This window comes from Phlebotomus papatasi, chromosome 1 (assembly GCF_024763615.1).
Source record: "Phlebotomus papatasi isolate M1 chromosome 1, Ppap_2.1, whole genome shotgun sequence".
Classification (NCBI taxonomy): Eukaryota; Metazoa; Arthropoda; class Insecta; order Diptera; family Psychodidae; genus Phlebotomus; species Phlebotomus papatasi.
In genome coordinates this window covers 74,435,145-74,449,743 of record NC_077222.1, presented here as the reverse complement: position 1 = coordinate 74,449,743, position 14,599 = coordinate 74,435,145, and the positions used below count along the sequence as shown (strand labels likewise).

The following is a 14,599-nucleotide window of genomic DNA, read 5'->3' as shown; positions in this document are numbered from 1 at the left end:
ATTCAAAAATAACACCCAACGGCCAATTGATTTTCTCTCAATAAATTGCCTTAAATAAAACTTTTCTGATACAATTAAAAGTAATATGAAATAAGTTTTATGTAGATATATAAAAAAAAGTTTTTACTGATAACTAATTATTTTAGAAAGTCTTTCAGAGATGGAAAATACCTAGAGCTACCTCTAACAAACTAGAGCGCTCTATTGGCGGGAAAAATTCACCACTGCACAAAACCATCAATGAAGTGTCAGTCTCTAGAGTAGGATCTCTAACTAAAATTTCACTAGCAAGTTTTAAAGTTTCCCTCAAAAATCCTGCCCAATTTAAAAAGTGAAACCTTCTTCTGATAAACTATATAGACTAGCTAAACTTGAAAATGAATAAGAAAACATCTCCTCAAACACAAATAATCTGGGATAAGAAAAAGACCATGCTACTCATCAGCAAGTACAACGCGGCCCCAATTCTCTGGGATCCAAATTGCAAGACATACCGAAACCGGGAACTGAAATCCAAGGCATTTGACGATCTGGCCAAGAATATGAAGATGTCGAAGAAGGAAGTACAGAGGAAGCTTCACAATCTCAGAACTCAGTATAACACCGAAGTGAGAAAGCTGCAAAAGAATGGCAAGTCCAGTGAAGTCAAATGGGAGTATTTCGATGCTATCAAGTTCATCAATGGAGGCAGCAATCGTCCGCTCTTGGAAGATAGCACGGTAAATCCATATATTAACACTGTTTAGATTCTAAAATTATTTTTTTTTAGACTGATTGAAATGCTTATCTTTGCAAACAATTTAGTATTGCCCCCGTAATCTAGGCAAGTCACATTAGGGGAGGGTGAAACATTGGTACTCAGCTTGCATGACTTCCAAAAATACGTGAAATTTTGTGATAAAAAAATCTATGTAAAGTATGCAGTATATTTTCAAATAGCCAATACTAAGGAATGGTTGGGTTTATAGATCTTATAAAAAAATTTCTATTGCCTGAGTTTTCCTCCCTCTTATCATATTCTTTCTTCTGCTTAAGTAATCATAGCTCACATTCTATGGACTTTATTTTATTGAACAGGAAATGAAAGGTCTTAAAATATCTTACCACTTTCTAGAACACGTGAAGTTTGCTAAACCAACACCAGGGCGCTGTACTTGCATAAGGGAACTGTGTCAAATTTCGGACAGCTTGTAATATCGAACACTCTTTTATTTCTCACAATTCAGCATTTTTTTTTTATTTTGGCTTCTACACTGAAAGCAATTTTCGTTAAAAATTGTCTCTTTTTAAGGAAATGTCCGGCAGTGCCCTCCGCACCTTTTTGTGTTGATAAAGGTCACTTCGGTTATTAACCCATTCAGTCAATGTACCAGAAATACTTGAGATAGAATGTTCATATTTTCAGATTTGTTTTCTACAGATTAATAGATGAATTTTTTAAAAACCAAAAAATTTTACCTGTCAAACTGACGTCTGTCAAACTCACGTCTTAACGGTCACTGAATTTTAATTTTGTGCATTTATTCATTACAAACTCTATTATTTTAGATAGAGTAACTATCCTAGAAAACAAATTGGCAATCAGAATTCATATCAGGAACAAGGATGAAGGCAATTTTAACAGATTCAACGCGATGTCGTTAATAAAAATCCATTCCTGACAGCAATTCGCATAAAAATTGTCCAGGAATAAATCATCTAAAATCAGTCAATTTGCGTATTATGTATAATACCATGGTAAGGAATGGATTAAAGAGGTAAAAAAACAGGAAGGCGGCAGGCATTGACGGCCTATACGCTGAATAAGTAAAGAACTTTGGGCCCGTCATTGTTGATTGGATTCTTAAATTCTTTATTCACTGCTTATATAGGGTAAGTGTGCCAAATTTCGGCATAGTTGCAAGCAAGCGTCAAAGTCTCAAGTTTGAAGTGTAATATTTTAAATTCAAATTGATTTTTTTTAATTCTTCCTTCTTAAAGAGTGTTGCTTGGAACCTTGTAAAGAGTTTACCATCTTTATTTACTCTAAAATCATTCTTAATACATTTTAAAATGAATAAAAATATAAACATAGTTTTGGTGCCCTATTTCGGCCACCTTCATTCTCATAGCTCCTTGTCCTTCGGGAATTCTTCCAATATCTTTTTCACATCATCTCGTTTGTCGAAGCTACATTTTTGTTATTCTTTTGCATTGTATAACCTCTAGAGTACGTAAAATCTAAAAGTTCATGGAAATTCGGGGAACAAAAAAGGTGGCCGACATTGAAAGCTGGCCGGAATTTGGCACACTTACCCTAATCGGAAAATATCGTAAGAGTAGCAAAAAGTACATGTGGTAGCAATTCCGAAACTCGAAAAATATATCAATGATCCGAGGAGCTACCGCCCTATTTCTCTTTTGTGCCATTTCTTCAAATTTTTTGAAAGTGTTCTGTTGCAAAAGCTTGTACCTGCCGTAGAGGAGAGTTGGTCGGAGAGGAAGCTGGATACCGCTCTGGAAAATCCAGCTCTGGTTAAATTGCAAACCTCACTCAATTTATTGAGGATGGTTTCGAGGAAGACAAAATTACAGATGTTGCTTTCGTTGACCTTTCGGCAGCCTTTGACACAGTAAACCACAGAATTCTCCTTTCAAAGATCTACAATCTCACAAATGAGTACGGCCTCGCACAGATTATTGGGGACTTCTTAGAGAACCGCAGATTCTTCGTTGCGTTCCGTGGTCAGAAAATCTGATGGGGACTACAAAAAATAACCTACCGAGTGCCCTGGCTTCTACTTTGTTTAATATTTACACAAATTATCAGCCACTGCCGTCTCCATCCAAGGCCTTCCTGTACGCAGATGAATTGGTTCTAGCTGTTAAGGAAAATACGTTTCAAGACGTGGAGTTCCAACTGGAAACATAAGCGTTCGTTTCACAAACTTTAATAGTTCCAGAAAGTTGTTGGGAATTTAAAGTTCTTTCATTTTACTTTATAAATATAAAAATTGATTAATTATATTCAGAGCTATGATGACTCAAAACAAAACAAAAATACGACAATATTGCTTATATTACAAGCAAAACATAATGGTTGACAAAATAATAAGTTAATTTTATTGTAATGCCCAACGCACAATAACTTTTATTTAGTAAACATGTTTTTGACATTTCAATGAGAGTGAGTGAGATCTAGATCTAGTCATCTCGCTCATTCTCATGGGAAATTTTGAAAACATGTTTACAAACAAAAGTTATTGTGCGCTGGTCATAATGCCCAACTCACAATAACTTTTGTTTTGTAAACATGTTTTTGACATTTCAATGAGAGTGAATGAAACCTAGATCTAGTCACCTCGTTTTCTCTCATAGGAAATTTTGAAAACATGTTTACAAACAAAAGTTATTGTGCGTTGGGTATAATGCCCAACGCACAATAACTTTTGTAAATATGTTTTTGAAATTTCAATGAGAGTGAATGAGATGTAGATCTAGTCATCTCGCTCTCTCTCATAGGAAATTTTGAAAACATGTTTACAAACAAAAGTTATTGTGCGCTGGTCATAATGCCAGGCGCACGATAACTTTTGTTTAGTAAACATGTTTTCAAAATTTCTTATGAGAGTCAGCGAGATGACTAGATCTAGGTTTCACTCCCTCTCATTGAAACATTAAAAACATGTTTACAAAAGTAATTGTGCGTTGAGTATAATGCATGATTGCCTTCTATAACTTCTGTTTACTAAACATGTTTTTGACATTTCAATGAGAATGAGTGAGATCTAGATCTGGTCATCTCGCTCTCTTTCATACAAATTTTTGAAAGCATGTTTATAAACGAAAGGTATTGTGCGCTGGTCACAAGACATTGGACATTGAACAGAACAATCAATAACAGCGAAAATTATGAAGCATATTTGTACCTAATAATGCTAGTCCTTATTGCTGCAAATCTTCGGTGAAGCTATGTAAATTACAAATATTTTTTCAGACCAACCTGAGTATCGACGGAAATACGACGTTCACGAATATCGAGTACAAAGACGTCTCTTCAGTGACTCCAAATAGTGGAATATTTCATAGAGAAGATGAAGTGTCTAGAGACCAAATTATTGAATTCAACGGACATGATGTTCAATCTTCACTGAATTTTGGCGGTCAAAGCATTACGATGGAAATCCAGGAAGATCATCCACAAACCCAAAATAAAACTTCAACAAACTTTGAAACATCGCGAGATGATCATCAAATTTTTGGAGATTTTGTTGCTTCTGAATTGAGGAGTCTCAACACTGATTTTAAACGCAAGAAACTTCGTTTAGCCATTCAAAGGGCAATTCTGGACATAAATGAGTTACCTTAATTTTTTTATAGTTAATATTTTTATCATTATCATATCAATAAATGGTGTGGATTAATCCACACTTGAATACATAACTCTTAACTATTTTTTTTTCTAATATAATCATTGAGAGTATGCACTAGAAAATAATCAACATTTTATCCTGCAGACCCCCAAGATCCAGGATGATTAATTTTATATGATGTATATCTTAAAGATGTACTTACGGGAAATGCCGGCTCAAACATTGATAGGGGGTGGAATGCAGCCAAATAAAAAGTTTGTGAGATTAGCCTCAAAAGCGACGAGTCCTTATTGCTGAGATCGTATAATACTTTCATAAGCTGTGAAAATCATCGATGATACTTCCACGGATCTCGTTTTTAAACTCAATGTTGCATCAGGATTTCCCGGTTGAAGTTTCAGCTCAAGCAACACCCAAATATTATTTGTCAATTTGAGACTTTGATACAGCATATCCTGCCCCTCAACATTCCTCTTAGCAATTGTGTAAATATTGTTAGCGGTCATCTTGGCAGCAATGCTATCTGCTGACCCATGGACTCCAGACAAATTGTACTGCACCTCATTGGCAGCTGGAATCTCCTTCCATGTGGTCAGGAAGACCCTCTTGTCCAGCTGTCCATCCTCTGAAAACAACACATTTGCATGCACAAGGCAGGCAAAGTAGAAGATATCCACATTGTTCTTGATAGCAACTTGAAGATTATTCAGTGGTTCCATTCGCTGTACTGGACCCGTTGTACCCAGAGTCAGGGACGTATCCAAGGACTGTGATGGCTGCAGAGGACCCACCTGAAGTGGAGCACCTGGTACAATACCAAAGCTGTTCTTATTGAGCTGAATAGCAAATCCCGTCATTGCCTGCATCGCTTTGTTCGTAAATGTCATGTCCATACAAATTTGCCCACCGCGTCGTGAGAATGTACCCAAAATCTCCAAACCCTTGCCCTTCTCAGCTGGTAACCAGACAATTTTGGGAATCTGAATCATCGTAGATGTGCCCCCTCCAATACCAAAGATATCGCCCAAGAGCCCCGATCCTCCAGCAGCAGCTGGTTCAGGTTGTCCACTTCCAAGCTGGAAAACAAATTTATGAACAATTGTAACATTTAAATTTAGAGTTACATAAGGTAAAGTGCCCTCACTCGACCGGTTTCTCAACTCAACCTGTAGAGTTATTTATTCAATTTATTTATATTTTCTATAATGTTTAGCTTATGATCTAACATTAATAGATCAATTATAGGGGAAACTGGAGCAAAAAGTCACAAATCGAAAAATTCTAAATTCAATATTTTCCAATATAAATAAGATAGCGGCTTAAAATTTTTCGATGTTGTATGTTTCTTCGAATTCGAACAAGGAATTTAGAAAATAAAAAAAATATCAAAATTTTTAGTCCTATTTTTAAAATATTTTCCTTGATATATCAATTATTACCTACTTATCATTCAAAATTTATGCACTGATGATTATTTCCTAAATTACTTGGATTCTTTGAATACGAAGCTGCTATCTATTTTAGAATTTTACAAAGATTCTTCTCTCAAGAAATTTTTTTTTTTTAAAAATGACCACTTGGGGTAAAAAGTAACAGAAAGTTTGGAGCAAAAAGTAAGAAAAACCGAAACAATTTCTGATGTCCCACGGTGAATTTTGAAAGGTCTTGTAATTCTGAACCCGATTGATTCGGTCACAATCGGTGATGGATTGGTAAAGCTACGGTAATAGATGTATTTTGAAAATAATTTTTCTGCGTTTCTTCAGACAGTAAACAGTAAGAGATATCGACTTGCAATCTTTGATGATCCTCCTAAATAGACACTATCTCGAAACTAATTTCTTTCGTTTTCCCCTCCCCCTTCATTCGTTTGCTAATTAACCCTTTAAGGACGATTGGAACACCGGTGTCCCATAAAGAAAATAATTTTTCCTGACTACCTAAAGTTATTTTTTCCTTATGTTTGTACGTAATTGCTAAATAAAAGGTTAAAGGAATCTAGGATATTTTTTGCAAGTCTCCAGCTATTTCCTATATAGTAAATTTTTAAGGTCAAAAATTACAATTTTTTAAATTCTCTTAATGAAAATTAATTTTAATTATTTTTTATACAGTAGAGTTCCTCAGATTTAAACATTTCGGGGGCATAGATGACAGACATTTCTCACTCCTCAAATTTCAACAATATTTTCAAAAACGTAACGGAATTCATGCAAAATTCACTTTTAAAAAGTTAAGGAGAATAATTTTAGAGAATTTTATCAATTGAATTTTTTGTTAAATGAGTGGAATTTGTCGAGGAAATTAATATAATACGATAATATTGAAGAAACACAAATTCAACAAATTTTGTATGAAAATCCAACAACTTTTGTTTAAAAATTCAACAAATTTGGTTGAAATACACAAGGCTTCACACAATAATAATGTGAAATATTATGATCAAACTATAATAGTGTTAATTTTTGATCATGTGACAAGAAATACCATAAAGTTGTGTATTTTTTCACACTATAGTGACTAGCGCACAATAACTTTTGCTTATAAACATGTTTTCAAAATTTCCCATGAGAATGAGCGAGATGACTAGATTTAGATCACACTCACTCTCATTGAAATGTCAAAAACATGTTTAGTAAACAAAAGTTATTGTGGGTTGGGCATAATAATGTAAAAAACTATAATCACACTATAATAGTGGTAATTTTTTAGAATTTTTCAACAGTTTTAAATTACAAAATACAGTAGACTCTCTCTCAATCGGGAATATGGGGCAAAATGTCATCCGGTTTAGCGATAGAATTTAGCGTCAAAGCCTTTGTAAATTCCACAAAAAGCGCTAAATTATAAAGAATCACGATAAAATAGGAAGAACTACAGCGAATTTGAACAAATTAGCTTCATAATTAAGCGTGAAAACTGTCAACAAAATTTGTCGCCCGATTGAAAAAGAGCCGATCGAGTGAGAGTCTACTGTATTGTTGAAAATCTTTTATGACTATCTATAATAGTGAGAAATTTTACATAGATCGCAATTAAATAATTAATTTATCCAATTTCACATTATTATAGTGTTAAAATTTTACACATTTTCAAATTAAACAACGTTGTTGAAAATTTTTCAACTATAATAGTGGTATTTTTCAATCACGTGACAATAAATTATCAAATTATTGTGCATTTTTAAATATTTTTAAATTAAACAACTAAAATGGTCGATTTTGCACTATTATAGTAGTAAAATTTTACAATTTTTTTTATTGTGTAACAAAAGTAGTTTAAAAGTTTGACAATAAACCTGGACTTTTATACATTTTTTCACGATGTTTAAATTGTGAGGAGTTGTATATTTTGACTGTATATTTTTAAATTGTGAAATACGGTTTTAGGTGTTATTCTTTGATAAATACAACTTTTTAATACTGTAAACTTTGCAAAAGCATGACTTACCAGAATGTCCAGGCCTCCTCCAAGCAGATCCACATTGCTGGTGGTAGTTTCAGCCACGGGAGCTATTGGTACTCCAATGTCCATGGACAAAAGATCCCCAATAAGTGATTCCTGATTGGGAATAACAGTTGCCTCATTCACTCCATGAGCCCCATCTTCAGCCGATCCCTGACGATTAGGCAGTGACTTTCTTATTCCAGCACTACGTCCCTCGACAAATGCTGTCGGTGGCTTGTGATAGACACTGGCCAGAGATGAGATATGGCAAATGAGTTCATCGAGAAGTGTTGGCTCCAGCAAGTCTGTCTCCTCGGAGATCAGAGGCTTATCTGCCAAAACAACTTCCTTTGCTGCAGCTGGATCCGTGGACAGAAGTCTCCAGTAGATGAATCCACGATCTCTCAGATCAGGATTGTCACTGTCTTGAGTTGCAAGTGAAAGAACATGCTGTACTAATTCTTGAGTGTCAGCTGGACGCTTCAGGAAGAGTTTTACAACAGCTGTCAAGAGTTGCAGCTGTACTTGAGCATTTTCATCCTGGAATCCTTCCAGGAAGCTATCGAGCAGCTCATCAGCATTATCAATTCTCTCAGCATACTCCCCAATAATCCATACCATTGATGCACGAGCTTCAGGTTCATCCAATGTATCGAGATTCTCACACAGAGTACTGATAATACTCTCATATTTATTAGGATACTTCCGGAAGATATCTTTGATGACAACAATAGCTTCTTGAACAACATAATTCACTTTGGTCTGAATCAAATCAAGAAGTGTTGAAACACATCGTTCAGCCGATGGTTCAACTTTGATGGCGCATCTTCCAATAGCACGTACGGCCTTTCGAACAAAATCCACATCAACTTCCGTTGCATACTCCTTCAGTTCACTCAAAACTTGAGCTATATTGCTTTGATTGGCCAATCGAATCATAATATCAAGTTTCTCAAGTTTCACATAGATTGGATCATTGTACTTCACAAAGAAGACTTTCATCTCATGCTTAAGAATATCCGGACGTTTTTGGACAATCAAATTGATATTCCTCAGAGCCACATACTGAACTTCTGGCTCGGAAGAGAGCAGTGTCACAAGTGGAGGAGCAAGTTTTTTCGTGAGTGTTGCACAAAAATCACTATCACTGGACAACATTTCCAGAAGTTTCATCAAAACCTTAACAGCACTCAAGACAACTGCTGCATTTGCATGAGCTAATCTTGGTGTGATTCTCTCACAAATAGACTGAGCCTCACGCTCATCCTTGGGACTGTAGTTGGCAAGAGAATCGAGAATAAATACTTGACCCCATTCAGTGCACTCATTGAGAGCTGTCAATAACTTATTAATGGTGGCGGAATTCATTTCCACCAAAGGCTGTCCAGATTGGCTTGCTTCATTAATCTCACTGAGAGCAGCCACTGCATTGGCCACAACCATCGGATTAGAGTCCGATAGAAGATCCTTTAACTGATCTAGAAATCCCTGATCTTCCACCTGAAATCCCCCAGTATATAAATTGAATCAAACCCCAAAAAAATCCTGACCAAATTCCCTCTTACCATTGATGAGGAAATATCATAGAGTTTGGCTACGCAAACTGCAGCTGTCTTCCTCACATAGGGATCCTCATCCTTCAAACACTTCCTCAACGGCTCACAGAGATACTCAGTAATCTTATCTACACGAATACACCCCATTGTACGTACAGCAAGAGCCCGAATCAATGGATTGGAATCTTCGCAATCCTGCAAGAAATGGGAAGAAACGACAAGTAGGAAAATTATCTTCCTATTAAAAAAAAACAATATACTTTTGGTCAAAAAAAAAAAGAGAAACGGTAAAGAACTATCATCTATTCCACCTACAGAACAATAAAATGCCAATGTAATAAATTTTCTTCGAGAAATAAATGAAAATATAAACTGAAAATTCAAGCCATGGCTTTAATCTTAACAATCAATGAATGAATTATGAAAAGAAATCCATGATTTATTGTGGAATGAAGAAGTCGGAATTTTGTGGCAACTTCTGTTCAAATTCGATTATTATTTTTTTTTAAGGTCAAGGTATCGAATTAATTTTCTTTTTACAGTTCCTACAGATTTTCTAGTGTGTTAAAATTGCTATTAGCCTGAAAACTTATTATTTCACATATTTCTTATTGAAAACTAAATACGATAAGAAAATTCATTTTCATTAAGAAAGCAACATTTTACAGCTTAAAGATAAAATTTCCATAAAGTTTGCATTACCATTGCAAACATAGAATTTATGTAATGGAATAAAGCTAGAATAATTTAGGTTATATCTTTTGATGTCCAATCCGAATATTTTTTTATTAGAAATGACAAGTGATAAGCTCAGATAAGCTGAGGGTAGCTGATATTCTCTAAAGCAATCCCTGTGAGTGCTTGCAACTTGGTATGACTGAAAATAAGACTGTGAGTTGGATTTTGAGGGTAAAGAAATGCTAGGAACAAACTGTTTTGGGTGGCTGAAATGGATAAAATTGGTTCGACGCGATTTCTAACCCTCAAAAACCAACTCGTCATCGAATTTTCATGCATTCCGAGTTAAACGCATTTCGAGGTCACCTGTAAAGAATCTCAGCTACCATAAGCCTATCTGATCTGATCACTGGTAATTTTCTATTTTAGGGGGACGGGTGTGGATCTGAAATCACCAACTTTGTCGAAAACTGCTTGTCGATCCCTCTCTTCGTTCTTTTTCTAGAACCGTCTAAACCACCCCTACCCCCTATAAATAGAAAATAACGAAGTTACGAACTTTGTTTAATCTGAAATAGACTTAGACTGATTCTTGAGAATATTTAGCCTGTCAAATTTTGCGATAAATGACTACATAAAGCAATTTATGTAAAGAATCTCTACTCTCTAATCCTAAACTCTCAGTGTATGATAACTTGAGCTAATCCTTTATTTACTGCCCAAAATGTTTATCGCTTACTGTGCTTACTAAAATAGCTCAATAAACAATTCTTGTGAAAACGTTAAAAATATTTTATAAATTTTTCATAACGATTGCATACGTTAATTTTTTTTAAACAAAGTCCATTACTGCAGAAGCGGATAACTTTGCACCGCTGCTTTTTGGAAACTTCTCATTAATTCTAGCACTTAACGATGATCTTGACCCACCTGAAGTGCCCTTATGATCACTGGACCAACCTTTAGTCTAGAATTAAAGTGAAGCTTGCTAAAAGCAGGGGCGCAAAGTCACCCACATCTAAGGTAATCTCTGGCAAACTTAGAAAACAGTCATAAATTAATATATTCTTAATTAAAAACGAAAAGACGTAAAAAAGTAAACTTTCAAGCAATTTAAAACTAAAAGTTATTTCTGAATTCTGAATACCAAGATTAGATTATTACTTAGATATTTTTTCAAAGCCATCAAAATTTGTAATTTTAATTTCTAATTCAGAGATATTTTAAGGGGTTACGTGGATCAAAAAGACTGGAAAACATCATATTTTTTCTATTTTTTTTCAACATACAGTAAATTTTTATTTTTATTTTTTAAGCATATAAAAGCACAATATTAAACTATATTTTCTGAAATTTTCATTATTGAAAAATCTTAAAAATTCAGCAGTTGGGACATGATTTTCGAAGATCCTTTTGGAAAATACATTTACTTTTCCGTGGACAAAATTTCTTATGGTAGGGTAAGTGTGCCAAATTTCGGCATAGTTGCAGGCAAGCGACAAAGTCTCAAGTTTGAAATGTAATATTTTTTAATAAAAATTGAATATTTTTGTTACTCTTTTATAAGGAGTGTTGCTTGGAACCTTGCAGACAGTTTATCATCTTTATTTTCTCTAAAATCATTCTTAATACATTTTAAAATGAATAAAAATATAGACATAGCATTGGTAGCCTATTGCGGCCACCTTCATTCTCATAGTTCCTTGCCCTTCCAGAATCCCTTTAATGTCTTTTTCAGATCATTATTGCTCGACGAAGCGACATTTTTTTGTTATTTTTTGCATTGTACAATCTCAAGAGTATGCAAAAATTAAAAATTCATGGAAATTCGAGGATCAAAAATATGGCCGGAATTGCAAGCTGGCCGGAAATTGGCACACTTACCCTATATTTATCTGATATAAAAAAAATTAATATTCCCTGTTAGCTGAAGAGTTGAACTCCTTCTTGAACGGTACATTTTTTTTTAAAGAAATTTGGATTTTTGGCAGAATTTTAAACAAAAAGTACAATTTTCGGCGCATTTTACACCACGTTTTATTTAACGTCTTTTTCACCACATTTTGATCAAGATAAAAATATGCTACCGTTCAAGTTTGAGTTTTACTGATCAGCTAAAAGGAAATATTTAGTTTTTTGGTATCAGACTAATATACTCTATCTTATAAACCGAAAAGTATGTGTTTTTTTTTCAAAAAATCATCTCCAAAAATCAGGTCCCAATGGCTGAATTTTTAAAATTTTCAGAAAATATAGTTAAAATATTTTGTTTTTTATGCTTAAAAGTTGTAAAGAAAAGATGATTTTTTTTAGTCTGCGAGACCTATGTAACACCTTAAATGACATAGGAGTTGGATTGACAATTATAAAATATTATTTCATAAAGCCGTAGGCCAGGAAACTTTCTAAATTTAATTAAAATATCTAATATCTAATATTTCTAAAGTACCAAACGTTATGTGCTACTTAAGCTTTCCTATTCTTCATTTTCTCTTAGCTATTGTATGTTTGACAATATACACAGCATATTTCCTATAAAAGATTTATCCAAAAATTTTAAAATTTTTAAAGTCATGCACACGGGAAAGTACCCCACTTTCCCTCTAATATTTTTGATAAAAAGTAGCAAGAAGCTTTTCCTTTTGATTATTTTAGTCTTATTGAGATTTTTGAACCCTAAACTGATTAATAAATTTATTTAATCTCGAATTTGAAGAAGTGCCTTCCTAAAGCTTCTACATTTCCACAATATTTCAGATTATTACTTTATAGTAATATTTTTCGCTGAATCGTTGTAAATTATGTTGATGTGAAAGAAAGTATGCTCTTTTGCAGAAAATGCCCCTCAAAATGAGTGATTAGACAAACTGAAGAGTGAGGAGAAAAATGTGATAAAGCAATGATATATCATATTTTTTCTCATTCATTTTTTTTCTCATATGTATACTAAAATGTGGCTTCAAATGCTAACTGAACAACATAGATCAACAGAAAATGTTTATTATCATTCTCACAGCGGAATGTTTATCGCTTGCAATTTGTCATTTACTCGTCCACAGTAAATTACTGGTATAAATATTGCAATATATTCCAATTTATTTTTTCACAATTGCTTTACCTTAACCAGTTGGGAGGATGGCAAATCCTTTTTGCCGAGCATTGGACAAAGCAAATAAAATAAACACATTTTATGTGCTTCAGAGAATAATCTTTAGTCATCCTTTCTTCACTTACACAACATTTTATTTATTGCAATTGATAAATTAAATAGAAAGGATAATATGTAAGTTTTTAAATGTGTTATCAAAAAGGGCGTATTTAAGTGAAATCAAAAGTAAAATCTTGAGGGTTTCATTGGGTTCAGTTACTGTCTTTTGCTTCACAGTTCTCTTAACTAATTTTAGATTGTGTGACTAAAGATAAAATGTTTTTTTCTACGAACCTTGACAAAAGTATTCACTGCCATTATAGCCATATCGGGCTGGGATTTGGCATAATTCATCAGATACAGATACACGAGCTTCTTCAATTCCAGATTGTCCGTCTGCATGCAGTTGACGACGTCCGGAAAGAGGGCAGATACGTCCTTGCCCACGGTCATGCTTGCTATAACCTGAAAGATTCAGACTTTTGTGAAGTCGAGAAAAGGATTTACTCATAAGGATATTTTACCTTCTTAACCGCTTCCTTCTTCTTTTCCTTCTTATCATTGTTGAGCTCGGACTTAAGCTCAAAGATTTCTCCCTTCTTCGTCGTAGTGAAATATTTTGAGTCAGTCATGTTTGTGTTTGTGTTATTCCACAGGTACTGCAAATAATATTAAAAATACAGAAGAATATAATTTATTACACTGAAAATACCGTCAATATTAGTGCAAAATCTTAACCATTGACCCACAATACATCTCTCCGGATACTCGAAAAAACTTCCTGAACAAAACAAACACCCCCGAAAAATTCTCAATAGCAAGCCCCAAAGTAATTCGCAATAGATGGCAAGTGACTACTCAGAAGCACTGATACTTTCTGCACTGTCTTTTGTATAATTAGTAGCATTACGTGGCGATGGAAATGCAAGAGAGACCAAAAATAGAACAAACTCCCTCTCAATTGACAACCTGGCTGTCGCCATATTTACACCACAAAACACTCGCGGCCGGATGAGTTGTCAGTGAGCTGCTGTTTTCTCAAATTTCACCACTTAAAATCTCAGTTCTCCTAGAATTTTGCATGCAAAAGCTGCAGTCGCGATTGAAGAATACTTACTCGATGAAAATTTAAGGATTTTCACACTTTTTCACTGGAAATTTAACTTTTTTTTGCAATCTCAGCACTTAATCACTCCCACTTTTCACAAAATAGTCTTACCATATGGATCTTTGGTGAAAAAATCTGAAGAATTTTTAGTCATTATGTTGTCTGCCTGCAATTGCGTAAGCGCGCCATTCGCGCACTATGATTTAAATTTTAACGGTTACACCATGCGACAAAAAGTCTGGCCATGGAATTTTTAATTTAGAATTTTTGCAATTTATCAAGAATTTCCACAAACATCTTGAGATATTTC

At 34.2% G+C, this 14,599-nt stretch overlaps 2 protein-coding genes across 3 annotated transcripts; one reads left to right on the top strand and one right to left on the bottom strand.

Annotated features, from left to right (window-relative positions):
* Window positions 1-237: 237 nt before the first annotated feature.
* Window positions 238-4,419, top strand: LOC129802069 (uncharacterized). The gene is made up of 2 exons (XM_055847632.1): window positions 238-719; window positions 3,977-4,419. The coding sequence occupies exons 1-2, from the start codon at window positions 378-380 to the stop codon at window positions 4,346-4,348; spliced, it is 714 nt and encodes a 237-aa protein (XP_055703607.1). The 5' UTR covers window positions 238-377; the 3' UTR covers window positions 4,349-4,419.
* LOC129802054 (AP-2 complex subunit beta) lies at window positions 4,279-14,396 on the bottom strand. 2 transcript variants are annotated; one of them, XM_055847619.1, is made up of 6 exons: window positions 14,299-14,396; window positions 13,706-13,840; window positions 13,476-13,646; window positions 9,365-9,550; window positions 7,803-9,299; window positions 4,279-5,428 (listed from the first exon to the last, which is right to left on the bottom strand). In XM_055847619.1, the coding sequence occupies exons 2-6, from the start codon at window positions 13,811-13,813 to the stop codon at window positions 4,640-4,642; spliced, it is 2,751 nt and encodes a 916-aa protein (XP_055703594.1). In that variant the 5' UTR covers window positions 13,814-13,840; window positions 14,299-14,396; the 3' UTR covers window positions 4,279-4,639. The 2 variants fall into 2 exon arrangements, with proteins under 2 accessions (XP_055703594.1, XP_055703586.1); XM_055847611.1 differs by lacking the exon at window positions 14,299-14,396 and adding an exon at window positions 13,920-14,179.
* Window positions 14,397-14,599: the final 203 nt, after the last annotated feature.